Source organism: Ctenopharyngodon idella, chromosome 19 (assembly GCF_019924925.1).
Source record: "Ctenopharyngodon idella isolate HZGC_01 chromosome 19, HZGC01, whole genome shotgun sequence".
NCBI classification, from domain to species: domain Eukaryota; kingdom Metazoa; phylum Chordata; class Actinopteri; order Cypriniformes; family Xenocyprididae; genus Ctenopharyngodon; species Ctenopharyngodon idella.
This window is the reverse complement of record NC_067238.1, coordinates 32,586,710-32,610,268: the sequence shown is the minus strand read 5'-3', so window position 1 is coordinate 32,610,268 and position 23,559 is coordinate 32,586,710. Positions and strand designations below refer to the sequence as shown.

General features: G+C 36.1%; 1 protein-coding gene across 2 annotated transcripts in view; it reads left to right on the top strand.

Annotated features, from left to right (window-relative positions):
- LOC127500986 (ephrin type-A receptor 7-like) overlaps positions 1–23,559 on the top strand; it is a 116,775-nt gene that overhangs the window by 74,425 nt on the left and 18,791 nt on the right. Inside the window, exons 6-9 of one of the 2 annotated variants that reach the window (XM_051872656.1) lie at positions 13,724–13,851; positions 14,180–14,465; positions 15,366–15,474; positions 21,586–21,693. In XM_051872656.1, the coding sequence (XP_051728616.1) occupies positions 13,724–13,851; positions 14,180–14,465; positions 15,366–15,474; positions 21,586–21,693 (631 nt within the window). The remainder of the gene's footprint in view (positions 1–13,723; positions 13,852–14,179; positions 14,466–15,365; positions 15,475–21,585; positions 21,694–23,559) is intronic. The other variant, XM_051872657.1, reaches the window with a different exon arrangement.

Below are 23,559 nucleotides of genomic sequence, written 5' to 3'. Positions count from 1 at the left end.
CTCAACTCCTGCGCCTTTCATTATTTGATGCTCTTTCCAACACAATTGCTTTTTCTCAGCCAAAAATGACTCTTTCTTTGTCTCTCACACCTTTTCAGTAGTCTGTTTTCTCTCTTTCTTTCTCTCCTTTTCCCCTTCAGGCAGAATCCAAATTAGTTTTTTTTCCACACCTGCCAAAAGCAAATTAATTGAGAAAATTTGCCACTGAGAATTGAGAATATTTTGCACCCATATAGTATATATATTCTGCTCACCAAGACTGCATTTATTTGATCAAAAATACAGTAAAAATAATGAAATATTATTACAATGTAAGACAGTAAAGTGTAATTTATTCCTGTGATCAAAGCTGAATTTTCAGCATCATTACTCCAGTCTTCAGTGTCACATGATCCTTCAGAAATCATTCTAATATGATGATTTGATGCTCAAGAAACATTTCTGATTATTATCAATGTTGAAAACAGTTGTGTTGCTTCAGATTTCTGTGGAAACCTTCATACATTTTATTCTTCAGGATTCTTTGATGAATAGAAAGTTCAAAAGAACAGCATTTAGTCTAAATAGAAATAGAAAAAGACGTTATAAATATCTTTACAGTCTGTCACTTTTGATATTAATTTACATCTGTGAGAGTTTGTCTATTCTCTGTGACACTGGCACGTAACTTAGTTTTATCTACTCAGCAAAGCCAGTTTTTAAATTGCATTTGGCACTTGTTGGCTGTTAATTCTGGACCTGGATCTCAGTCATCAATCTCATTCCTCTGAAACACGACATCCTTGTGTTTTCATTGTTCTTGAGGTTGTGTGGGTAGCCATAACACAAGTCTTTAATGCTAATGTGTGTTGCATATCCTAACTTAATTCTGCTCTCCCCTCCTGTTCTGTTCTCAATAAGCACAGCATTAATCTCTCCCTGGCTCACGCGGCACAGGCTCGAGGTTAACTGGAGCTCTCAGAGGAAGTGATGTAGAGTCAGAGGCAGCTGTGTGTTTGAGCGCTGTGATTAGAGTCGGTGTGATTGCGAGCCAACACAAAAGAGTTTCACTGAGATCAGTGCGCTTGTGTTGAATGTGTCTGTTCGTGCCTTCTGCTGAACTCTCGGTACACATGAATTATAAGCGAGCCGATAAGTTTTTGGTCACACTGCCCACCCATGTGTTGAACTTCTGAGTTTGATTTGAGGAAAAACCCAAGTTACTGTTACATTTTGGAGTACATATAACGTAATTGGCTTATTTAAAACAGCTTCCCTTCTCAGTATGCGAGCGATAATCTGAATTCAGGAGGATAAGTCGGTCAGAAATGCACACACACCCATAAACACACACACACAAAGGTTCACAAGTGTGTAAGAACTGTAATAAGCTGTGGAGATCCGAGGCTGGGAGGAACCACCTTCCCTGCGGCTTCTCAAGAAAAGAAGCCAAGCAACCCCTCCTTTCATGCCGAACCTCCCATCAGGGCCTGCGGTGGGCCGATAAAGTCCGGCTTAAAGCCTCCTCCTCAAATACAGGGAAATCCGTTTGGTCAGGGTGCACTTCTCATCGACCTGTGGTCTTAAACCCTACATCGGCTAAGAGCCATCGCTGCTGTGAACCGTGCCACCTTATTCTGAGAGGAAAGTTAAAGAGCCCATATTATGCCTTTTTACAGAGTCTTGATGTTGTTTCTGGGCTCTACTAGAACAGGTTTTCCTGCTTGAATGTTGGTTATGTTTAGTTCCTGTCTCTATGAAGCCCCGCCTTCTGAAAAGCACAGTGTGCTCTGATTGGTCAGGTTTAGGAGGGTGGGGTAAGAGTGTGCCCTCAAAGTCACTAATGCAGTATTCATAAAGGTCAGTGCTTCTTTTATGGCATGTTGTCTCAGAACACAGCGAGGGCGTCAGGCGCGTCACACTCTCGTCACGGTCCAGAGAGGGAGAATATCACGGCAGTACACTGATACATGAGGATCACTCAAACACTGGCTCGTATGACAGCTTCGACGCACACACTAACCCTGAAGGTACAAGATATAAAACTCCCAACAATCTTCACAGTTTTAGTGATAGACCGATATATTGTACGGGACGCCTGAGATTCGGCCATTCTGAGACTTATCAGATTAACAGAAGCGTGTGAAACACTTGTCAGTGGATTTGCATTTTCTAATCATTCTTGAGTGAATTTAGTAAAACTGTTTTTCTTGACAGTTCCACATGGGCAGTATGACCAAAATCACTAAAATTCACAATATAGGTATTTTTCCTGGACAAGAGAGGATAAAAAGTTGGTTATATGTATTAAATAAACATGTTCTAATGCCTATTTTTGGATAATCAAGTGTATTAAATACAAAATCAAATAGGATAAAGTGCCTTTCATTTTTTTTTTTCTCTCTTTTTACTTGAACATGATAGTGCTACCAGAAATACATGTTCATAAATATAAATAAACACACTTTTACATTTATAATAATAATAATAATAATAATAATAATTATTATTATTATTATTATTATTATTATTATAAATAAAAGTTTTAAACACTTTTTAAATGTATAATAATATAATAATATATTATTTTTTATTATAAAAATAAAAAGTATGATCATAAACATATAAATATATTATAAACACTTTTTTTAAATGTATAATAAATTATTATTATTAATATAAATGCAAGATTTAAACACTTTTAAATGCATTATAATAATAATTTATAATATTAGTCTTTTTTATTATAATTAAAAAACTGAAAAGTATGGTCATAAAAATAAATATATTATAAACACTTTTTTAAATGTATAAAAATATTGATGATGATTATTATTATAAATACAAGTTTAAACTTTAAAATTTATAATAATAATAATTATTTTATATTAAGTATATTATTATTATTATTGTTATTATTATGAAAATAAAAAGTATGATCTTAAATATAAATATATTATAAACACCTTTTTTAATTTTATAATAAATTGTTATTATTATTATAAATACAAGTTTTAATCACTTTTAAATTTATAATAATAATAATTTATAATTTTTAATAAGTATATTAATAAGTATAAATATTAGTTATTATTATTATTATTATTATTATTATTATTAAATGTATAGTTGGTAGTTTATATGGATATGATCACATGTGAGTATTGTTGAGCGCTCCTGCCCACTGACAGCTGCACAAACACATCTACCGCGGTATAAAAGGTACAGCAAATACTGTAACGTACAGTCGTATCTGTCAGACCTTCAACATGTGCTTCAACATCGACTGTCACGAGTGTTTGTGCAAATTCAGTTTAACTACACATCTGTTCAGCATCTTTTTTTTCCAAAGTTAAATCAATGTGAGTTTATAAACGGAAAGGACCTCTGTGATTTGTAAAGGCTTTTTGTCACCATGAATGAGTCACTTATTTTTGTGGTGTTTTCTGTGGTCGATAAACAACTCCATGAATGTGTGAGTGCTTCATTCAGTTCTTTATATTCTCCTGTGACATGTAGTAATTTTTTAAAGTGCTTCAAACACCATTTTATACTGTGGATCTGATAATATGAGGGCGTCAATATGAATTTTCAGCCAGCCGTGAATGAGACCCGAACAAAGAGTGTCTTCTCATGATCTGAGTTTGGACAGATCTGCTTTTGGTGGTTCGCAGCTGTGTGTGTGTGTGTGTGTGTGTGTGTGTGTGAGGGGTGAGGGCTGAGGGGAGGGGTCAGCAGAGAGGGATTGACATTTCAATATCTTCAGAGGATTTAGTTTGGCTGCTTTAGATGGCGACGCCTGTGGAGATCTCTGGGGTCGGGCACCTCTGTGAGGGAGGCTGAGGGGAGACGGATAAGAGGATGACATGGAGGGAAGGACAGCAGGATAGAGAGAGAGAGACTTCCTGCCTGGTCACACTTTATATTAGGTGTCATCTGACATCAAAAAATGATAATTGTTAGGTACAGTGTAGTTACTGTATGGATGTTGTATTGGTACGGTTAGGACAGGTTTGGTGGTGTGGGTTTGAGGGTGGGTGTAAGGAAAGGGTCAACAGTGTAATTATAGATTTCATTACACAAAATTAAAACAGCTGTAATTGCATGCAGGTATTTTTAAATACAAGTACAGTGTAAACATTTATGTACACAATAAGTGCATTGTATTAAACTAAATGTCGGCACATACTAGTGAAAGACACTTAATATAAAGTGGGACTTTCTTCTGCAGAACACAAAGGGAGATATTTTGAATATATTTTTTCAACTAAATACAACAGTTTTAGTTAAAACTAAGATTTCAAGTTGTAAGTTGTGAAAATAATTTTACAAGACTAAATTAGTAACATTATAATTTAAAATAGTTATGTTAAAAAAAAAATATTTAAAAAAAATACTTATTTTAAAGTGGCATTAATACGCTGTCATATTTTCAGGGAATATATTTTGAATTGCGTTTTTTAATTAAAATTTTGAATTTGAATTTGAATTTAAGGCCTTTGCACACTGAGTCCAATAATACAAAATGAAGTCTTCAAGCAGTGAGCATGATTTAGTTGTTCTCTCTCTTCTTAAAAAGACAAAAAGAAATATTGGGTACATCCAATCCTGAGATTGCGTAGAGAGGAAGGAGAGTTCACCTCATCAAGAAGCTGCGGGATTATCCCAAATGTTTCAAAGTTTACTTCAGGATGTCAGTGCCTCAGTTTGATGCTTTGCTGCACAATCTGTCTTTATATTCTGTCTCTTTCCGCACTTTGTCATTCAGTGCTGCTGCTTTGTGCTGTAGACGACGTGGATCAACTTGTCAGATGGCATTGGGAATTTTGGCGTTCGCGTACGGTGGCTCTGAATTGTCAAAACGTCTCTCAAAATGCGTGCCACGGGTGCGAAAAAAGCAGAAAATCGAACCTGATCCGAATTTTTTATGATGGACGAAAGTTTCGGAGGCAGTGTGTAAACGTGATTGACATAACGTGGGGTCGTATTTATTTTTTAACGTGCGAAAATTTCGCATGCGAATTTCGGACTCGGTGTGCAAAGACCTTTTGAATGTTTTTTCTTATTTTAAACATATAAACCTCACTGAATGTTGTTAGATTTATGCTTAAAACAAGAAAGAAAGAAAAAAAAAAAGCGGAGTGTCTATTTACACCAAGTGCAAATAGCGTCCCTTGTTGTCAAACGCTATTTACACTAGCTCCGCCCACCAATGTCTGGTTGGGCCACTCAAGTCTTAAAAATGACATGTGGAATTCAGAATCTTCAGTGGCGCAGCAGTAGCGAGTAAAGCTCGCAGACCTGGCTTTTAACGCAATCGACGCGGGTTCGAATCCGTCTTTTGCCGAGCTTGTGTTTATTTTCAATAAAAATGAAAATAATGTTCTAAAAGTGGAAATAAACTGCGAACGAGTGTTTAATAATATTGAAAGTGTTTACTGGGTAGGAGTTAGGGGAAGTTGTAGGGAGGGTTTTTATTCTCCCAATAAAGCAGCATCCATTTAATAATTTTAATAAATATAATTATTTACATGATATTATTGTATCCTGTTAATGTACAAAAATACTGAGGTGCAAATAGTATCTGCCAATATAAAGTATAGATAGCATCTAATTACTATTTGCTCTTATTGCAAAGAACTGATACTTTAACATGGTGTAAATCTATCGCTATTTTCACCTAGTGTAAATAGCATCTACACTTAGTGCAAATAGCCGTTGCCGAAAAAAAAAGTACTTAACGCTTTGAAAGCATGAATATTTTTAATAAGCTTATCTGCTTCTCAAGTAAAATTGATCTTGAAAAGGGAAATTTTTTTCTTTTTTCTGCCAAGCATAAACACGTTCCCGCTGTAGTGTAGCAAACTTCCGAATTGTTTTTATTTTTACCTGTTTACCTGCATTCCAACAGTTTAACTGTGTGTTTCTCTCCTCCTCCTCCTCCACTTCCATCCGTCTGTCTGAAGCGACACGCTCTCAAAGCTCCAGACCTCCAGGTCCATTCACAGCTCTTCCGTGCCTTCTCTCTGGAGTGTGCATTACCGCCGCCTCTGTCTCTCCCTAACAAGGGAGCCGCTCTCCCGGTCTGCTGTAATGGGGGAAAATGAGGAGCACAAGGCTGTGAAAGAGATTGAGTCATCACCCTCCATTCACAGACACACTCAACCAATTTGGCCCTCTTTGTCACAGAGTGCAGAGGATTTTAATTGGTTGCAACGCAACATCTTTTCCTCGCTTTTAACGGTTGAGGTCTTTGTGGTAATCATGGATGTTTTTGTGAGCTTGTTATGTGGCATGCAAGGAGCTGGATGTTGAATTGAGATCACACACATCCTCAGATCATCAGAGCGCTGCAGAGAGAGTGACGAATGAAAGAGTCTCAGACAGAGAGACAGAAAACACCCTCTCAGTCTCACCCTCGTCAGTGTTCAGATCTTCATCACACTGAGGGTTACGGCTGCTAATATATCTGCAATACGCAGCAGTCGCAGTGAATTTGATGATGATATAAAATGAAGCAACATTGTGATTTAATGCACTCTTTATTTAGCCATTAAGATTAAAGAGCATGTCATTAGATTAGTTTTGCAATCCTTCTTGGTCCTGCGACTCATGAATGTAAGACAGCTGTCTGATTTATACAAAAAGCTTCAGATTCGTTTCTGTGAATCAGTTCAAACATTCCCCTGCAGATGCATTAAACTGATCAAAAGTGACAGTAAAGACATTTATAAAGTTACAAAAGGATTCTGTTTCAAATAAATGCTGTTTTCTATTCATCAAAGAATCCTGAAAAATAAAATTTATCACAGTTTCCACAGAAATCTGAAGCAAATTTCTGAAGGATCATGTGACGTGTCACTTTAAATCACATGAATAAATTACATTTAAAAATATATTGCAATAGAAAAGAGTTATTTTAAACTGTGATAATATTTCACAAGACTTTGATCAAATAAGCACAGCCTTGGAGAGCAGAAGAGACGTCTTCCAGAAACATTTACTGACCCAAACTTCTGAATGGTAATTAAATGTTTTATTTAAAAAATACAGTATATGTAAATATTACTATTTATTAAAAACATATCATCAAATTGATGCAAACTGTTTTAACTGGATTTTTAATGTTTTTTAAACCAAATACTTAATTATTATTTTTTTATTATTTTAAATTAACATTATAACCAGTAAAATTGTCATTAAATATTATAAATCTACCAGGCTGCTGTGACTGTTTCTTCTGACTAAAACAAGTTTCATGGAAAACACATTAATATTAATATGTATATATCTCAGATGTCATCAAAAAGCTAAAAAAATATGTATACTGTATAAATATATATTTTTATCTGTGTCACCCAGCCCTACTGTGTGTGTTTGCTTAGTGCATTTATCGGTGTAATAAATATCTCAAAATTGCATTTTTGATGGGTTATGCATGCACAGTGTGTGTTTGAGGTGTTTGGGACGCTGTGTGTGTGTGTGTGTGTGTGTGTGTGTATCTGTAGGGGGTTGATGAGTTTCTCTGTCTCCTCTCCCACTGCTCAGGCAATCCTGTGATGAGACCGATGGCCTAATGCTTTGATTGACAGCTGTCTGTCATCTCTAGGGGGAGACATCAGTCAGACAGTTCACATTTGCAGTCTGCCAGACCGCCCTGTCCGTGGTTCCTTTCCTTGCAGTCAGTGCTGAATAAGTGTGTGTGTGTGTGTGTGTGTGTGTGTGTGTGTGTGCATTTCTTTTACTCAGAGCTCATTTTTCTTGCTTCTCAGTTGAGTGTAAGTTTGCAGCACTTGGCATGAACTCTTACAGGAGTGTGTGTCTGTCAGCTTGTTTTACTCTGTCTGTATCTTACAGTATTGTTGCTGCTTTGTGTCTGGAAAATGAAGCTCCCATATTTCTGTCCGACTCTTTTCTCACTGTGTTTTTCATCTTTTTCATATTTCCCCCCGATTCCCTCTCTATTTTTAAGTTGGGTGAATAATAAGCTTCTAACATTGATTGATTCTGCTCAAATCTTTAGGAGTTTTCTGTGTAAGTTTGTGTTAAATGTTTGGACAAACAAGCAAATAAATGATGCAACTACTGTATAAAATCAGTGGCTCTGTGGAGCCTTCAGAACGTTGCTCTGTATTTGGGGGCGGGGCTATCTGTTTTGCCAGCCAATGATAGATGAGGAGTGTTCTTTTTGAAAAAGAGTAAACCTGTTTGAAAACAGTGATTGTTGTTGCAGTCAGTGTTGGAGGTGATGCAGAATGACACACGACATCTTTAGGGACGGAAATAAATCTGCGCTGAAGGAACTGGATTTCTGTGGTTTAATGTGAAATGGCAAATCAGATTTTTTTATTTGCCTTTTTGCCCTCTCTCTTCTGTTCCTGCATTCGTTCTTTTGCTCTATTTATTCTCTTTTTAAAAGCCTTTTCCTTCCATTCATCTCCTTTTCCTCACCATTCACTGTTTTTCACCACGCTTTCTCTTTCTCTTCCTCTCCTCCGCTTCCTGCTTTTTTCCTTTCATTCCCGTCTCTCTGTCCCAGGTGTACGCAGGGTGTTGTAATATCATTCTTTAGATGGAAATGTATATGTCTTGCAGGCATCAGTCGCTGCTTCTCCCAGCAGGACGACAGAAATCCCCTCTTCCACATCCTCCCTCTATTCTATCCTTCCCGCTCTCCCTGCGATAATATAAATGATAATAGCAACTCTATCAACCTGCCCAGCTGGTGAAGCATACTGGGTAATGTGTTCCACCATTTGTTTGTTTATTTCAGAATAGGGTTTATTTATTTATTTTTTGGTAGCGGATTGTAAATGTGTGCATGTGTGGAATATTCTGTGCACGTAAGCTGCTTTTGTCCACATTTTGGGGTGGAAAATGTGCTGGATCAGTCTGAACATTGATTAATGCAGAGATACTGGGCCTATATAGCACTTTACACTTTACATAGGAGACTAATATATATATATATATATATATGTATGTGTATATATATATATATATATATATATATAAAATAAATATTATTTATGGAATTTAAAAAATATATTCATTTCTTTTTTGGTTGAATTATATTTTTAATTCATAGTATTTAGATCTATGCAGCGTTGATGAAGACTGTCACTCCTCATCCTCACTGAGGCCTGCGATGGATGTGTGTAAACAGTGTAATACACACACACTTTCACCCTGACTGGAAGGTTAACTCAAACCTGGAGGCATCTAATACAGCAGTGTGGCGTATGAGTGTATGTTTGCGTGTTATCATGCGTGACGTGTCTGTTTGGTGGCGTTCCTCACTGCCATTGCTGAGGGCAAGATCACATTTCAGCCTGCCAGAGTGTTGCAAGAGCCAGTATATATCTCTCTTTCCCTCCCTGCATCCCTCTCTCTTGCTATCACTGCTGTTCGTCAGAAGACATGGCTAACTGTCTGTAATGAAAGAACCCACACTCTTTTGAATTGTTATTTGCACTCTTTCTCACACACAGCAGTCTTTTAGTGGATGTGAGTATTTAACGGATGTAGTCTCCGCAGTGCGAGCCAAAGACCGCAGAGCAATAGAAGGGATTCTCCAGACAATAATGAGAGAGAGATGTGCACACTTCTTCACAGGGAGACGTCCTGAGGGAGTGACGTTTGCCTGCCTGCGCGCTCTGATAGCACACGTCTCCGTGCCAAATGGAGTTTCCAAAATACTCCTGCTGGAAGAATCCGCTGCTCTGCCACTGAAAGAAGCCATGCTGCCTCTGTCTGTGGAGCAATACTGACGGCTCCAGATATCCGGTGCTTCCTGACTCTCCTGATCACACTTAAACAGAATATAACCAACCAGAGGAGAAGTTAATTTAATATTTATTTTATTTCAGCTTTAACTATTTCTTATAGTTTGCATTTTAGTTCTACTTAATGATCCAAACAATGTGATGAATACATGAAGACATTTGTTATAGTGCATTAATGTGATGAAATGTGTATGCAGGTGTTTGTGTGTGTGGTGAATGCATATGTATGAGTGTTTTTGTGCGTGTTTGAGAGGTTAATGTGTGGCGTAACACCCTAACCTGCCCTCTGGAGGTCAGTTTAATAACGCCGTCCCATTCAGAACATTGGAACCTTCAATTTGGCGCCTGCAGTGATGGAGTTACACTCAAAGCAGCTCATCTCCGTTCTCATTTCCTCCCACTCGGATGAGGTCAGACTGCCAGCGATCGGCTGCCTGTGTGTGTGTGTGTGTGTGTGTGTGTACTTGTACAAATACCTTTGTGAGGACCGAGTTTTAGACCAGTGGAGTGAGGACCAAGAGAGTAAAGTGAGGACATTTTGGCCGGTCCACGCTTTCTGAGAGCCCTGTTTGAGGGTCAAGACTTGGTTTTAGGAATAAGGTTATAATTGGGTTATGGGTAGGTTTAGGGTAAAGGTTCGGGTTTGGCACAAAGATAGATGTAGAAAAATGTGTGTGTGTGAGTGAGTGTTTGCAACTGCATTTTTTTCAGAGTTGGAGTGGGAGGTAGAAGCAGTTTGAAGCTCTCTATACATTATTCATTACAGCATGTAAGAAACAACAGCCTGGAGTAGAGAAAGAGAGAGAGAAGCTTCTCTTACACTCCATGTAACTCACAAACTGTTATGTTGTGCCTCTCGTCTCTCTTGAGATTATAAATCCAGTCATTAGTGAATTTGTTGTTTGTGGTGCAGTCCAGAAGTGTGAGACTACATTGCAAATCTGAGAAAGTTTTAGGATATTTCTGAATTAATATTTTACATATAAATAAGCAAATTTGAACTTGTGAACTTCTTTGTTCCTGAAAGCATTGCGTGCTTCACTGGAACCGGAAACATCCGACCTACAGTTGTACAAATGCTGGAGAACATGATCATCAGCTTTCACACAAACTCATAGTTCATGCACTTCAAGTGTTACTGTCATTAAAGCAAGATTCCCAAGGAAATAAGATTTTTTTTTTTTTTTTTTTTTTAAGTGGCATTTATGTTCATGAAATAGTATTTTTGTTTTATTTATTTTAATTATTTATTTATTTAATATTTTATTTTATATTTATTTTACATTTTATTTTATATTTATTTATTTATTTATTTATTTATTTATTTATTTATTTATTTTATATTTTATATTTTATTTGATATTTATTTATTTATTTTATATTTTATTTTATTTGATATTTTATTTGATATTTATTTATTTATTTATTTTATATTTTACTTTACTTTATTTTGTGGTAAGTACTAAGTACTTTGTGACCTTTTGTAACCTTTTAATGTTCCTAGTGTAGTCATCACAGACTGGAAAAGTCATGGATATTCACTGGTCAGAAACTTTTGGAACTCTTAAGGACAAAAGAGGAACGTACAAAATTGAGTTTTTCACTCAAATTTAATCGCTTGATAATAGAATTTTTAATGAGAATTTGTCTTAAAAATGATTATAATTATCAAGTTTTATGAATTATTTTTTATTAAAAATAATACATTTTAAATTATTACAAATAATTTTAATATAATTAATATTTTTATTATTTTTTTAATTTTATATATAAATTAGCTCAGCTAATGTGCGTACACATACTACAGAATAAAAATGTGATAACTGAGGTCAGGTTTGGTTTTTGTCATTTCCTTCCATTCTCCATCATTTCCTGTATTCTAACTCTAACCTTACCTGTCAATGAAAGTGGCATAAAGACCAAAAATAGAATCAAACAGAGTTTACACTTTCATCTTGAATCGCAGTACAGACGTGACGGAAAGTGTGTGGGTTTGTGCTACTGTATGTGAAGAAAGCATTATGGAAAAAAATAAGGTATGTTTTTGTTCTTGCTTGATGTATAAGAGATTGAGCGTCTTATTTGTGCGCTGCTTGTTTCTCATGTGATGGAGCTGTCAGTCGTCGACAGGGGATTTTGATTGGCAGCTCTCAGCTGTTCTGTCGCCGTTAATCATCTCTTAATCAGAGCAGCAGTGGAGGGGAAGGAGACGCACTCACACTCGCACAATCTACGAAAATAAAGGTTCTTTATTGCCATTGATGGTTCCATAAAGAGCCTTTAACATCCACAGAATCTTTCCATTGCGCTGAAGATTCTTTAGAGTGGAAAAGGTTTTTTAGATTATTAAAATGTAAAAACCCCCTTTTGGAAGCTTTATTTATTTGTTTATGTTGGAACGTTTATCTCAGTATGTTAAATATAATAATAATAATAATAATAATAATAATAGGAATTTGCACAGTTTAGACAAAGATTATGGATGCCTACTTTTGAGTGAGTGGGTGAGTGAGTGAGTGAGTGTGTGAGTGAGCGATTGTGTGAGTGAGTGATTGTGTGAGTGAGTGATTGTGTGAGTGAGTGATTGTGAGTGAGAGTGAGTGAGTGATTGTGTGAGTGAGTGAGTGAGTGTGTGAGTGAGCGATTGTGTGAGTGAGTGATTGTGTGAGTGAGCGATTGTGTGAGTGAGTGATTGTGTGAGTGAGTGATTGTGTGAGTGAGTGATTGTGTGAGTGAGTGATTGTGAGTGAGAGTGAGTGAGTGATTGTGTGAGTGAGTGAGTGATTGTGAGTGATTGTGAGTGAGTGAGAGTGAGTGAGTGATTGTGTGAGTGAGTGATTGTGAGTGAGTGAGTGAGAGTGAGTGAGTGATTGTGTGAGTGAGTGATTGTGTGAGTGAATGATTGTGAGTGATTGTGTGAGTAATTGATTGTGAGTGAGTGAGTGATTGTGTGATTGTGAGTGAGCGAGTGAGTGTGAGTGAGTGAGTGAGTGATTGTGTGAGTAATTGATTGTGAGTAAGTGAGTCAGTGAGTGAGTGATTGTGTGAGTGATTGTGAGTGAGTGATTGTGTGAGTGAATGATTGTGAGTGATTGTGTGAGTAATTGATTGTGAGTGAGTGAGTGATTGTGTGATTGTGTGAGTGAGTGAGTGATTGTGAGTGTGAGTGAGTGAGTGAGTGATTGTGTGAGTAATTGATTGTGAGTAAGTGAGTCAGTGAGTGAGCGATTGTGTGAGTGAGCGATTGTGTGAGTGAGCGATTGATTGTGTGAGTGAGTGATTGTGTGAGTGAATGATTGAGTGATGTGAGTATTGTGTGAGTGAGTGATTGTGTGATTGTGTGAGTGAGTGATTGTGTGAGTGAATGATTGTGAGTGATTGTGTGAGTAATTGATTGTGAGTGAGTGATTGTGAGTGATTGTGAGTGAGTGATTGTGTGAGTAATTGATTGTGAGTGAGTGATTGTGTGAGTGAGTGATTGGGAGTAAGCGAGTGAGTGTGTGTGAGTGAGTGACTGTGTGAGTATATGAGTGATTGTGAGTGAGTGATTGTGAGTGAGCGAGTGATTGTGTGAGAATGAATGAATGAATGATGAGTGAGTGAGTGAGTAAGCAATTGAGTGAATATTGCCAGTGGAATGACGAAAGTACTGTAAACTTAGTTTGAGATATATTTTCTAAAAAAAAAACAAAGCTAAATGTTCTGTTTTTTCACTTCTCAAGTAAGTTTGTCTTGTTTTAAAGATGTTGCGTTTGCGCTGATTTTATCCTGAACTTTGTCTAACAGCGTTGAACACACAATACATGGATTTGACATTATTCTGACAGCAGGAGAATGTCTTAATCAAATCTTTATCAGCATGATCAGACAGTTGTCATCTGTCAATCTCCGGCAGAAGAACTTCAACTCTCAGTTTCTTGTAATTATTTACGGTTGTGTCTCTCCGTCTGTCTCTTCAGCGCCGTCCCAGGTGAACGAGCTGCGAGCGGAGAAGGTTGAGCAGCGCAGCGTGACTCTGGTTTGGAGGGAACCCGTCGTCTTTCCCAACAGCAGCCGCACTGAATACGAGATCAAATACTATGAAAAGGTACAGTTGCGTTCCCTTTCTTCTCCGGTAAAGCGTTAAAGCTCTGTTTTGAATCCGCACACATCTACAGCCACACCAGACAGGCCTGTAGCTCATCGATCATTCAGTCAGATGCAGTATCAGACACTGAACATCTTTCACAATAAATACATGTCTTAGGAACACTGACTGTGTGTTCACATTCAAAGTCTTACACCGATTATACTCCATAAGCAGATAACCTATAATATAAATGTTTGTTTTTGTTTTGTTTTTGTTTGTCAGTGGTATTAATCTCGAAATGTTTATATATATGCGGTTATTTCACGGACATGTTTTGTTCCTTCAGGACCAGAAAGATCAGAGCTATTCCACAGTAAAGACGGCCGCCACCAGAATCAGCGTCAACAACCTGAAACCAGGAACCACCTACGTCTTCCTCATCCGCACCTGCTCCAGCCCAGCGCTTTCTTCTCTTTCCTCTTCTCCTCTTTCCTCTTCCTCCTCTTCCTCTTTGTCTCCATCTTCCCCGTCTGCTTCCTCTTCCGCCTCCAGCCCTGTGGCGGCCGCGTCTCCTCCTCCGCTCGATTACGGGGCGTTCAGTGCACCGCTGGAGCTGCAGACGCTGGGAGAACGTGAGTCTGTGGTTTTAATGTAGAAGGAATAAGAGAAATATGAACAGCCTTCTTTTTTTTTTGCTTTATTTCATGTTAGTACACAAAGCATGTTGGCTTTACAGTGAAACAATGGTTTTAAAGTGCAAATACTTGCTGTCATCTTTAATTTAAGAGGATGCATTCATATTGAATGAACACTTTGGACATGTGACCCCGTCCTGCTCCTTCACTGCAGCGCACAAACACGTATTTGAACAGCTTTAGATTATGCAGAACAAAGCTGCCATGTTTGATGTCTGCTTGCAAACCATTTGGACTGAATGAGTCTCACTCCAGATCCTCTCTGCTGTGCTCCTAACAGCTTGGGCTTTTTTGCAAATGCAAAATGCTTTGCTAGGTTGAAAATGGTTGATTAAATTAGATAATGGGGAATTTTTCTCTTATCAGCCCTTAAAAACTTTTTTGGTCTCAATTGTATGTTGTGAGGTAACTGTCATTATGTATCACCAAACAAAGAGTGCACATAACTTCACTTTTGTTAAATGTTGTATCAGGGTTTGTTTTTTTTAATAAATTTCCCATTAAGAGGCTTTTCCTCCATTATTTACTGATGCACAACTAGGGATCATCTTTGCATTTGATGCCAAAGTGTTTTTCTAGTAACCGAAGAGAGTGTCTCTGTGTCCAGATGGATGGAGTGGGAACATTCAGAGGAAAGTCGTAACTTTTTAACTCACAAAAATGTATTCCTATTAGGATCCTATCAAAATAAATAAGGAAGGACTTCAAAGATCAATCTTCTTGTCAAGCTCCAGCGCTTTTAGAGTACTGATAATGACTTGTGCCATCATGAATACTAACCCAATCTTCTGTTTGTCTTTGTGTGTGTGTGTGTGTGTGTGTGTGTGTGTTGTGCAGTGGCTCTGGCCTCCAGTGAACAGAGTCCAGTGGTGATCATCGTGGTGGTTTCTCTGGCCGCTCTCATCATGTTACTCACTCTTGGAGTTGGATTGCTCATCTGGAGAAGGTAAAACTTCCCTTTACAAAGACTGAAGGCTGCTCACACCAAGAACCATAACTATAATGATAACAATATAACTTTAACGATAACTATATTAGCGTCCACACCAGCAGATGTTATCATTCTGTTTATTATAAGCACTACAGTTTTGTCGTCTGTCTCTTTAAATGCTTGAGCTCTTTAAAGCGGGATGGATTCTGATTGGCTGTCAATGTTTTATCATTCATCAGCTGGAAAAAAGTGATTCCAACGATATTGTTCCTCTGTGTCATTATTGTTATTGTTGTGGTGTGAACTCACTATTCTTACTGAGGTAAGGCTCGTTCACATCGAGAACTATAACTATAAAGTTAACTATAATAATAACTATAATAATGACTATACCGGAAACTATAGCGATAACTATGGCTATAACTACAACAAAATCTGTAACGATAACTATAACAAAAACTATAATGATAAATATAACAATAACTGTAACAAAAACTATAGCGATAACTATGGCTATAACAATAACTATAACAAAAACTATAGCGATAACTATGGCTATAACAATAACTATAACAAAAACTATAGCGATAACTATGGCTATAACAATAACTATAACAAAAACTATAGCGATAACTATGGCTATAACAATAACTATAACAAAAACTGTAACGATAAATATAACAACTACTATAACTACAACAAAAACTATAACAAAAATGATAACGATAACCATAATAATAACTATAACGACATCGAAAACTATATTAACTATAATAACTAAAAGGATAGATGTAACAATAACTAACTACAACAAAAACTATAACGATAAATATAAAGAAAACTATAACAATAAATTTAACGATAACTGTAATGAAAACTATAACCATAAATATAACGATAATGATATATATAACAATAAATTTAACAATAACTGTAACGAAAATGATAACGATAAATATAACGTTAACAATAAATATAACGATAACTGTAACTACAACAAAAACTATAACAATAAATTTAACGATAACTGTAATGAAAACTATAACCATAATGATAATGATATATATAACAATAAATTTAACGATAACTGTAACGAAAACGATAACGATAAATATAACGATAACAATAAATATAACGATAACGATAACTGTAACTACAACAAAAACTATAACAATAAATTTAACGATAACTGTAACCAAAACTATAATGATAAATATAACAATAACTGTAACGAAAACTATAACCATAACGATATATATATAACGATAAATTTAACGATAACTGTAACGAAAATGATAACGATAAATATAATGATAACGATATATATATAACGATAAATTTAACGATAACTGTAATGAAAACGATAACGATAAATATAACGATAACAATAAATATAACGATAACTGTAACTACAACAAAAACTATAACAATAAATTTAACAATAACTGTAACGAAAACTATGATAAATATAACGATAACTGTAACGAAAACTATAACCATAAATATAACGATAACAATATATATATAACGATAAATTTAACGATAACTGTAACGAAAATGATAACGATAAATATAACAATAACGATATATATAACGATACATTTAACGATAACTGTAATGAAAACTATAATAATAAATATAACGATAACTAACGAAAACGATAACGATAATTATAACGATAACTGTAACTACAACAAAAACTATAATGATAAATATAACGATAACTGTAACGAAAACTATAAAGACAAATTTAACAATAACTGTAACAAAAACTATAATGATAAATATAACGATAACTGTAACGAAAACCATAACGATAAATATAACGATAAATATAACGATAATGATAACTGTAACTACAACAAAAACTATAACGATAAATGTAACAATAACGATAACTGTAAGTACAACAAAAAATATAACAATAAATATAACGATAATGATAACTGTAACTACAACAAAAACTATAACAATAAATTTAACAATAACTGTAACGAAAACTATAATGATAAATATAACGATAACTGTAACGAAAACCATAACGATAAATATAACGATAATGATAACAATAACTGCAACAAAAACTATAACAATAACTATAATGAAAACTACAACAATAACGATAACTATAACTATATCAGCATCCACACCAGCGGGCGATATCGTTCTGTTTATTGTAAGTGCGTATTATAAGTTTTGTCGTCTGTCTCTTTAAATGCTTGAGCTCTAGCAGGATGGATTCCGATTGGATGTGATGTTTTATCATTCATCAGCGGGAAAAAATCCTTCTCAAAGCGATTCCAACGATATTGTTTTTAGAACTATATCGTTACCATTATAGTTATTGTCCTATGTGTGAACGGGCCTTTAACCCTCCTTTTTTTTTGGAGGGGGAATTTTTTTATTTTGCAGTTTAAAAATGAATACAACAAAATTAAAAGAAAATACAATTTATATACATTTCAGTAGGCAGAAGCTAAAAACCCATAAGGGCTTGTTTAAAACATCCACCTAAACAATATAACATTTTCACAACATTAAAGAGATTAACATTCTTAAATCAAGATACATTTACAGGAGAAGCAAAATGACTGAAGTCTTGTTAACTGGAAAAAATTATCTTGAAAATGAAGTGAGTTTGTGCTTAAAACAAGAACAAATATCTGTCAGTGGAATCAGAGGAATAATCATGTTTTTTCCCCTTTGAATGAAGTTTATTTCTCTGACTCCACTGACAGATATTTGTTCTTGTTTTAACACAAGCTCACTTCATTTTCATTATTTTTTCAGTCATTTTTCTTCACCAGTAAATCCTGTTTTAAGAATGTTTAGATATTTGTGCTGGAAAACAAGACAAAAATGCATATGTACATGTGTGTGTTGATCTGTGATCAGGTTGTCAGTCATTATCTGGTGTAAATCATTCTTTGCATGTTCAGATCAAGCACGGTTTAGTTTTTGGATGAACTGTCCCTTTAACTGAAGTAGGAAACATTCACGCATTCATTTTCTCCTAACGCCGTCCTGACGGTCACAAAGCCTTTTTCTCCTTCCGTGGTCTGCGAAATCATCCATCAGAATGAATCAAAACAGATTTGGAGGAGTCCATCTCTCACATACACTCATCCGTCATCCCACAGGATCCTCGTCGCTCTCTCGGAGAAGCACAATGCCGTCGTTAGCTCGTTTGACGGGCAGCGCAATCGCTCAATCCAATTTCTCCATGAATGTGAGACATGTACGTGCGTCACGTGTGTTTGTACAGGCTGCGTCTCCCAGCAGGGAGTCCAGGTGGAGACATATGAAGAAAGACGTGCCTTCTGCTCCTCTAGTGTTATTTGTACAGATCTCATGACATGCAGTATGCCACAAACCCGTCCCACATACACACGAACGAATGAATGAATGCATGTATGCAGTACGTGAAGAACGTCTGCACTCGCGTATGTTTTCACAAGGTCATCAAGTCCTTCCTCGGCAGGAGAGACGTGTGAAATGTCCTGATTCAATTATCCTTCATGGCAATGTTTTACATCCATGTTAAAATGAAAGTTTATGCCAAGCGACGTGTGACAGGATTAGGATATTGGTTCTCCTGTTTTAGAAGATGGACATAATTAATATGAGTTCAGTCTTGTAAAGCAGTTACTTTTATTATTGAATTTTTAACTAAAATATTACTACTTTATTGTAATAATATGACTTTATTGTCATTGTTTTGACTTTTTTCTCACACAATTATTGCTTTATTCTCTTTATGACTTCATTGTCGCAAAAGATTTCATCTCATGATGACTTTGTTATTTGGACTTTTTTTGAAAATATATAAATATATAATAAAAAATATATAATAAATACTACTTTAATATTGTAATATGACTGTCATAATTGGCTTTTCAAAATATTACTACTTTCATCTCACAAGGACTTTTGACTATTTACAAATTATCACTATTTTATTCTTATGTTACAATTCTATAATCATAATAGACTTTTCAAAATATTGCTACTTTCACCTCATAATAATTTTATTGTAATTTTGCCTTTTTTCAAAATATTACTATTTTCATGTTATAATGAATTTTTTAACATTTTAATTAGTTCATTTCAAACTTTTTTGTCATAGTTGGATTTTCAAAATACTAATACTTTCATCTCATAATGACTTTATTGTAATTTTGACAATTTTCAAATATTACTTCAATCTTGTAATATGATTTTTTTCATCGTTTTGACTTTTTTCTCATAAAATGACTATTTTATTCTCTTAATGATTTCATTGTCGCAATTGATTTTATCTCATGATGACTTTATTTTGACTTCATTTTCAAAATATAATATATATAATAAATACTACTGTAATATAGTAATATGACTGGCTTTTCAAAATAGAACTGCTTTCCTCTCATTAAGAACTTTAATGTCATTGTACCACTTCATTCTCTAATCTTTGACTTCATTTTTCATAAAGGCCTTATAGTATGTGAGATTATTCTCAAAACATTATGACTTTATTCTTGCAAAGCTATGATTTTTTTTCTATAAATCAAATTTTTTGGAGTCATTTTTTTTTACTACATTTTGCAGTTCAAACATGGTAAAATGTGTTAATAAAGCGGAGCGTCCTGCAGTCATATAGGCAGCTGAAAGCAAAATCATTTCACAAACAGAACTCGATGTGACACAGGACTCATAAGGGTTTGTGAATGGTGATGTTTCGCTCAGCAGAGCACAGGTGTGACTCCAGGATGGATCTCTGTGCAGCTGCGGCGGACAGAAAGCACACGCTCCTGTAGTCTCCATTAATCAGTCTGATGAGAATGGATTATATTGAGCCGCTGTGAAATGCTTCTCATTCATTCTCAACCGCACACAACGGAGCCTCTGTCAATCACACACACACACACACACACACACACACAATCCCTTTCATATGCAGCCACAAACTTCATCATCAGCTCACACATCAACACGTGTCGTCTAACACACACAGATTTATCGGCTGGTCTCTAATAAAGCGCTTCATATTGATGTACGGTGTGTGTGAGAAAGCCTTATTAGAGACGCAGGCATACATCAGCTGTGAAATTGTATTGGACAAACAGAAAATGTCGGACGCGTCAGTGAATTGTGGCACACGTCTGTAGTTGTACGTTATCAGAAACTGTACGAGACGTTGAAAGAAAGCGAAACTCCATGAAACGGCCAAAGATGTCAGTCTGTGTGGAAAAACACAGTAGATTGACTTATAAAGCCGCAGCAATGTTATCTTCATCTTAATTATGTGATTTAATGCTGGTTTATTCGATTAAGAATTGACATCTGATGTAATTGATTTGTTTGATAGCTCTAGTTTATACACAAACACAGATTTTGCACATCCGAATCTTTAAACACCAGCAGTTCTCTCACGTTTCTCTCTGTTCAAAACACGATCTGTTTTTATTGATCCATTTTGTCCCAAAAAGCCTTGAATTCTGTGTCCTATTTTATTATCAATAATACTTATTTAATACTTATTTGGCAAGTGTATATACACAAAATTGGATAATGATGCTGTTTTCATGTTATCCAAGTTTCGTTTTTTGAATTTTTTTTCATTATTGGTTATATTTTCAATCCAATTTTGTCTTGACAGTTCAATCAGTTGCAACTATTCCTGTAATTTTAGATTTATTTTAAGTTTGCATATAAAGATTTTCCTGTATATCCGCGTCTCGGATCTGATTACTTTGCCGGGTGTTTTTATCCACACACACCTTCACCTTCCTCTCACCTTCACTCTTCTTCCTCTTCCTCTTCCTCTTCCTCTTCCTCTCCTCGTCTCTGGATGCAGACCATCGTAATCTCTCAGACTCTCATATTAAGTTATAAAAGAAAAGGAAAATTCTCTCTATTTTGCTCCTTGTATTTTTCTTATCAAACGTTTCACGTGAAAATGAACATTTTGTCATTGTTTACTCGACCTCATGTCAGTTTTGAATGCCGTGAAGTTGAATAAATGATGATAGAATGTTCATTTTATTCCTTTTAAGTAGGTTAGACGTTAGGTGGCATGACAGGAAGTGCTGTTGTCACTTCCTGTGATGACACAATAGTGAGGCCTTCCTCCCTCTCTTCCTTTAGTGGCTTCTCCAGACCCTCCAATGTAGCTCCTACTCGCGTGGTGCTGCTCTCTACCTCCTTCTCTACTCTTCCTCCTCCTCCTCCTCCCTCCACGCAGCTGTCTCCCAGGTACAGGCATGCCTGCGTTCCTCCTCCCTCCTCTCGCTTGTCCCGTCTGTCACAGCTGATATTATCATCCGTCTCTCGTCACAGATTGCATGAGCATTTCTGATTGGATCTTAAGTGGAATTTTGTGATTCAGAGTCAGTGTTGACAGAGTACAAAAACACTTTAAGCTTTAATATAAATGTGGCGTTATGAGCATTTGTTTAGTTGATTACAACATGATCTGTCTCACTGTATATTGATTTCAGGTAAAACAGGGATGTTCTGTGATGTCCAGGACTTTATATATGAGGCTTTTCCATTTAATCCGATCGGACATTTGATCACACAGTATTTGATGACATGTTTTTATTCAATCAAACTGTGACATTGGTGTTGCAGCATCATTTAGAAGCCCGTTTACACCTGTATTAAAGGGATAGTTCACCCAAAAATGGAAATGACCCCATGATTTACTCACCCTCAAGCCATCCTAGGTGTATATGACTATCATCTTTCAGATGAACACAATCAGAGATATATTTAAAAATATCCAATGGGAGTGAATGGGGGCCGAGATTTTGAAGCCCAGAAAAGTGTATCCGTACATCATAAAAATAATCCATACGGCTCCAGGGGGTTAATAAAGACCTTCTGAAGAGAAGCGATGCATTTTTGTAAGAAAAATATCCATATTTAAAACTTTATTAAAATAACTAGCTTCAGGTCAGAGGTCACTCTTCCGCTGCAAATAAATTAATGCGTACAGCCGTCTGCCGAAAGCTAGTTATTATAGTTAATAAAGTTTTAAATATGGATATTTTTCTTACAAAAACCCATCACTTTGCTTCAGAAGGCCTTTATTAACCCCATGGAGTCGTATGGATTATTTTTAGGATGGATGGATGCTTGGAAGAGTCAGGATATTTTTAAATATATCTCCGATTGTGTTCATCTGAAAGAAGATAGTCATATACACCTAGGATGGATTCAGGGTGAGTAAATCATAGTGTAATTTTCATTTTTGGGTGAACTATCCCTTTAAGTGCCATCCAGCAGATGTCGTTGTAAACATGGTCAGAGAGCTCAAATCCCAGCAGTCTGTGTGTCGTCTCTTCGATCTGCATGTTTCGTTCTCTATCCAACACCTTTTTAGAGTAAATGATGAATGCTCTAATCAGATGCCTGCGCTCCACACACGCGCACACACACACACACACACACACACACACACACACACACACACACACACACACACACACACACACACACACACACACAGTCACACACACAGTCACACACACACACACACAGTCACACATACACACAGTTGAAGGTCTGTTCGGTGTGTGTCTCTTTCTTCTCAAACACCGGCTCATGCTTTAGCAAATAACCTGAAGTCTCCAAAACCTTGTCAGTGTCTCCCTTTGAGTGCTTTTCCACCCCTGCTGTGTGTGTGTGTGTGTGTGTGTGTCTATTCTCTAATCCCTCCCGCGGTGCATGTCTTTCTCCAGTGTCTCCATGTCACACTAATCCACAATGTAAAATTGTCCAAATGCCTTCAGATCCTGCGGCGGCCTGATTCTTCTCACGCTCGTGCTACGACCGTCAGATCAGTTTCACCAGGAAATCTCTGCATTTACACCGTGAACTACAAACCTGAGATAAAACCTCAAACGTGCTTCTAAAAGAAGGATGTTAACTGAACAGTGATGCTGTGTTTCTCCTCAGAGGAATCACAAACAGATTTAGTTTTAAATTAAAGTTTTCTCATTTTGTTTGTCACTTTATTGTGGCTTTTGTGCCACTCTTCTCAGTCTCAAAACGACAAAAAAGCACCATAAAAATGATCCAAATGACTCTTGTTTTGTCTTCCAATGCAATATGAGA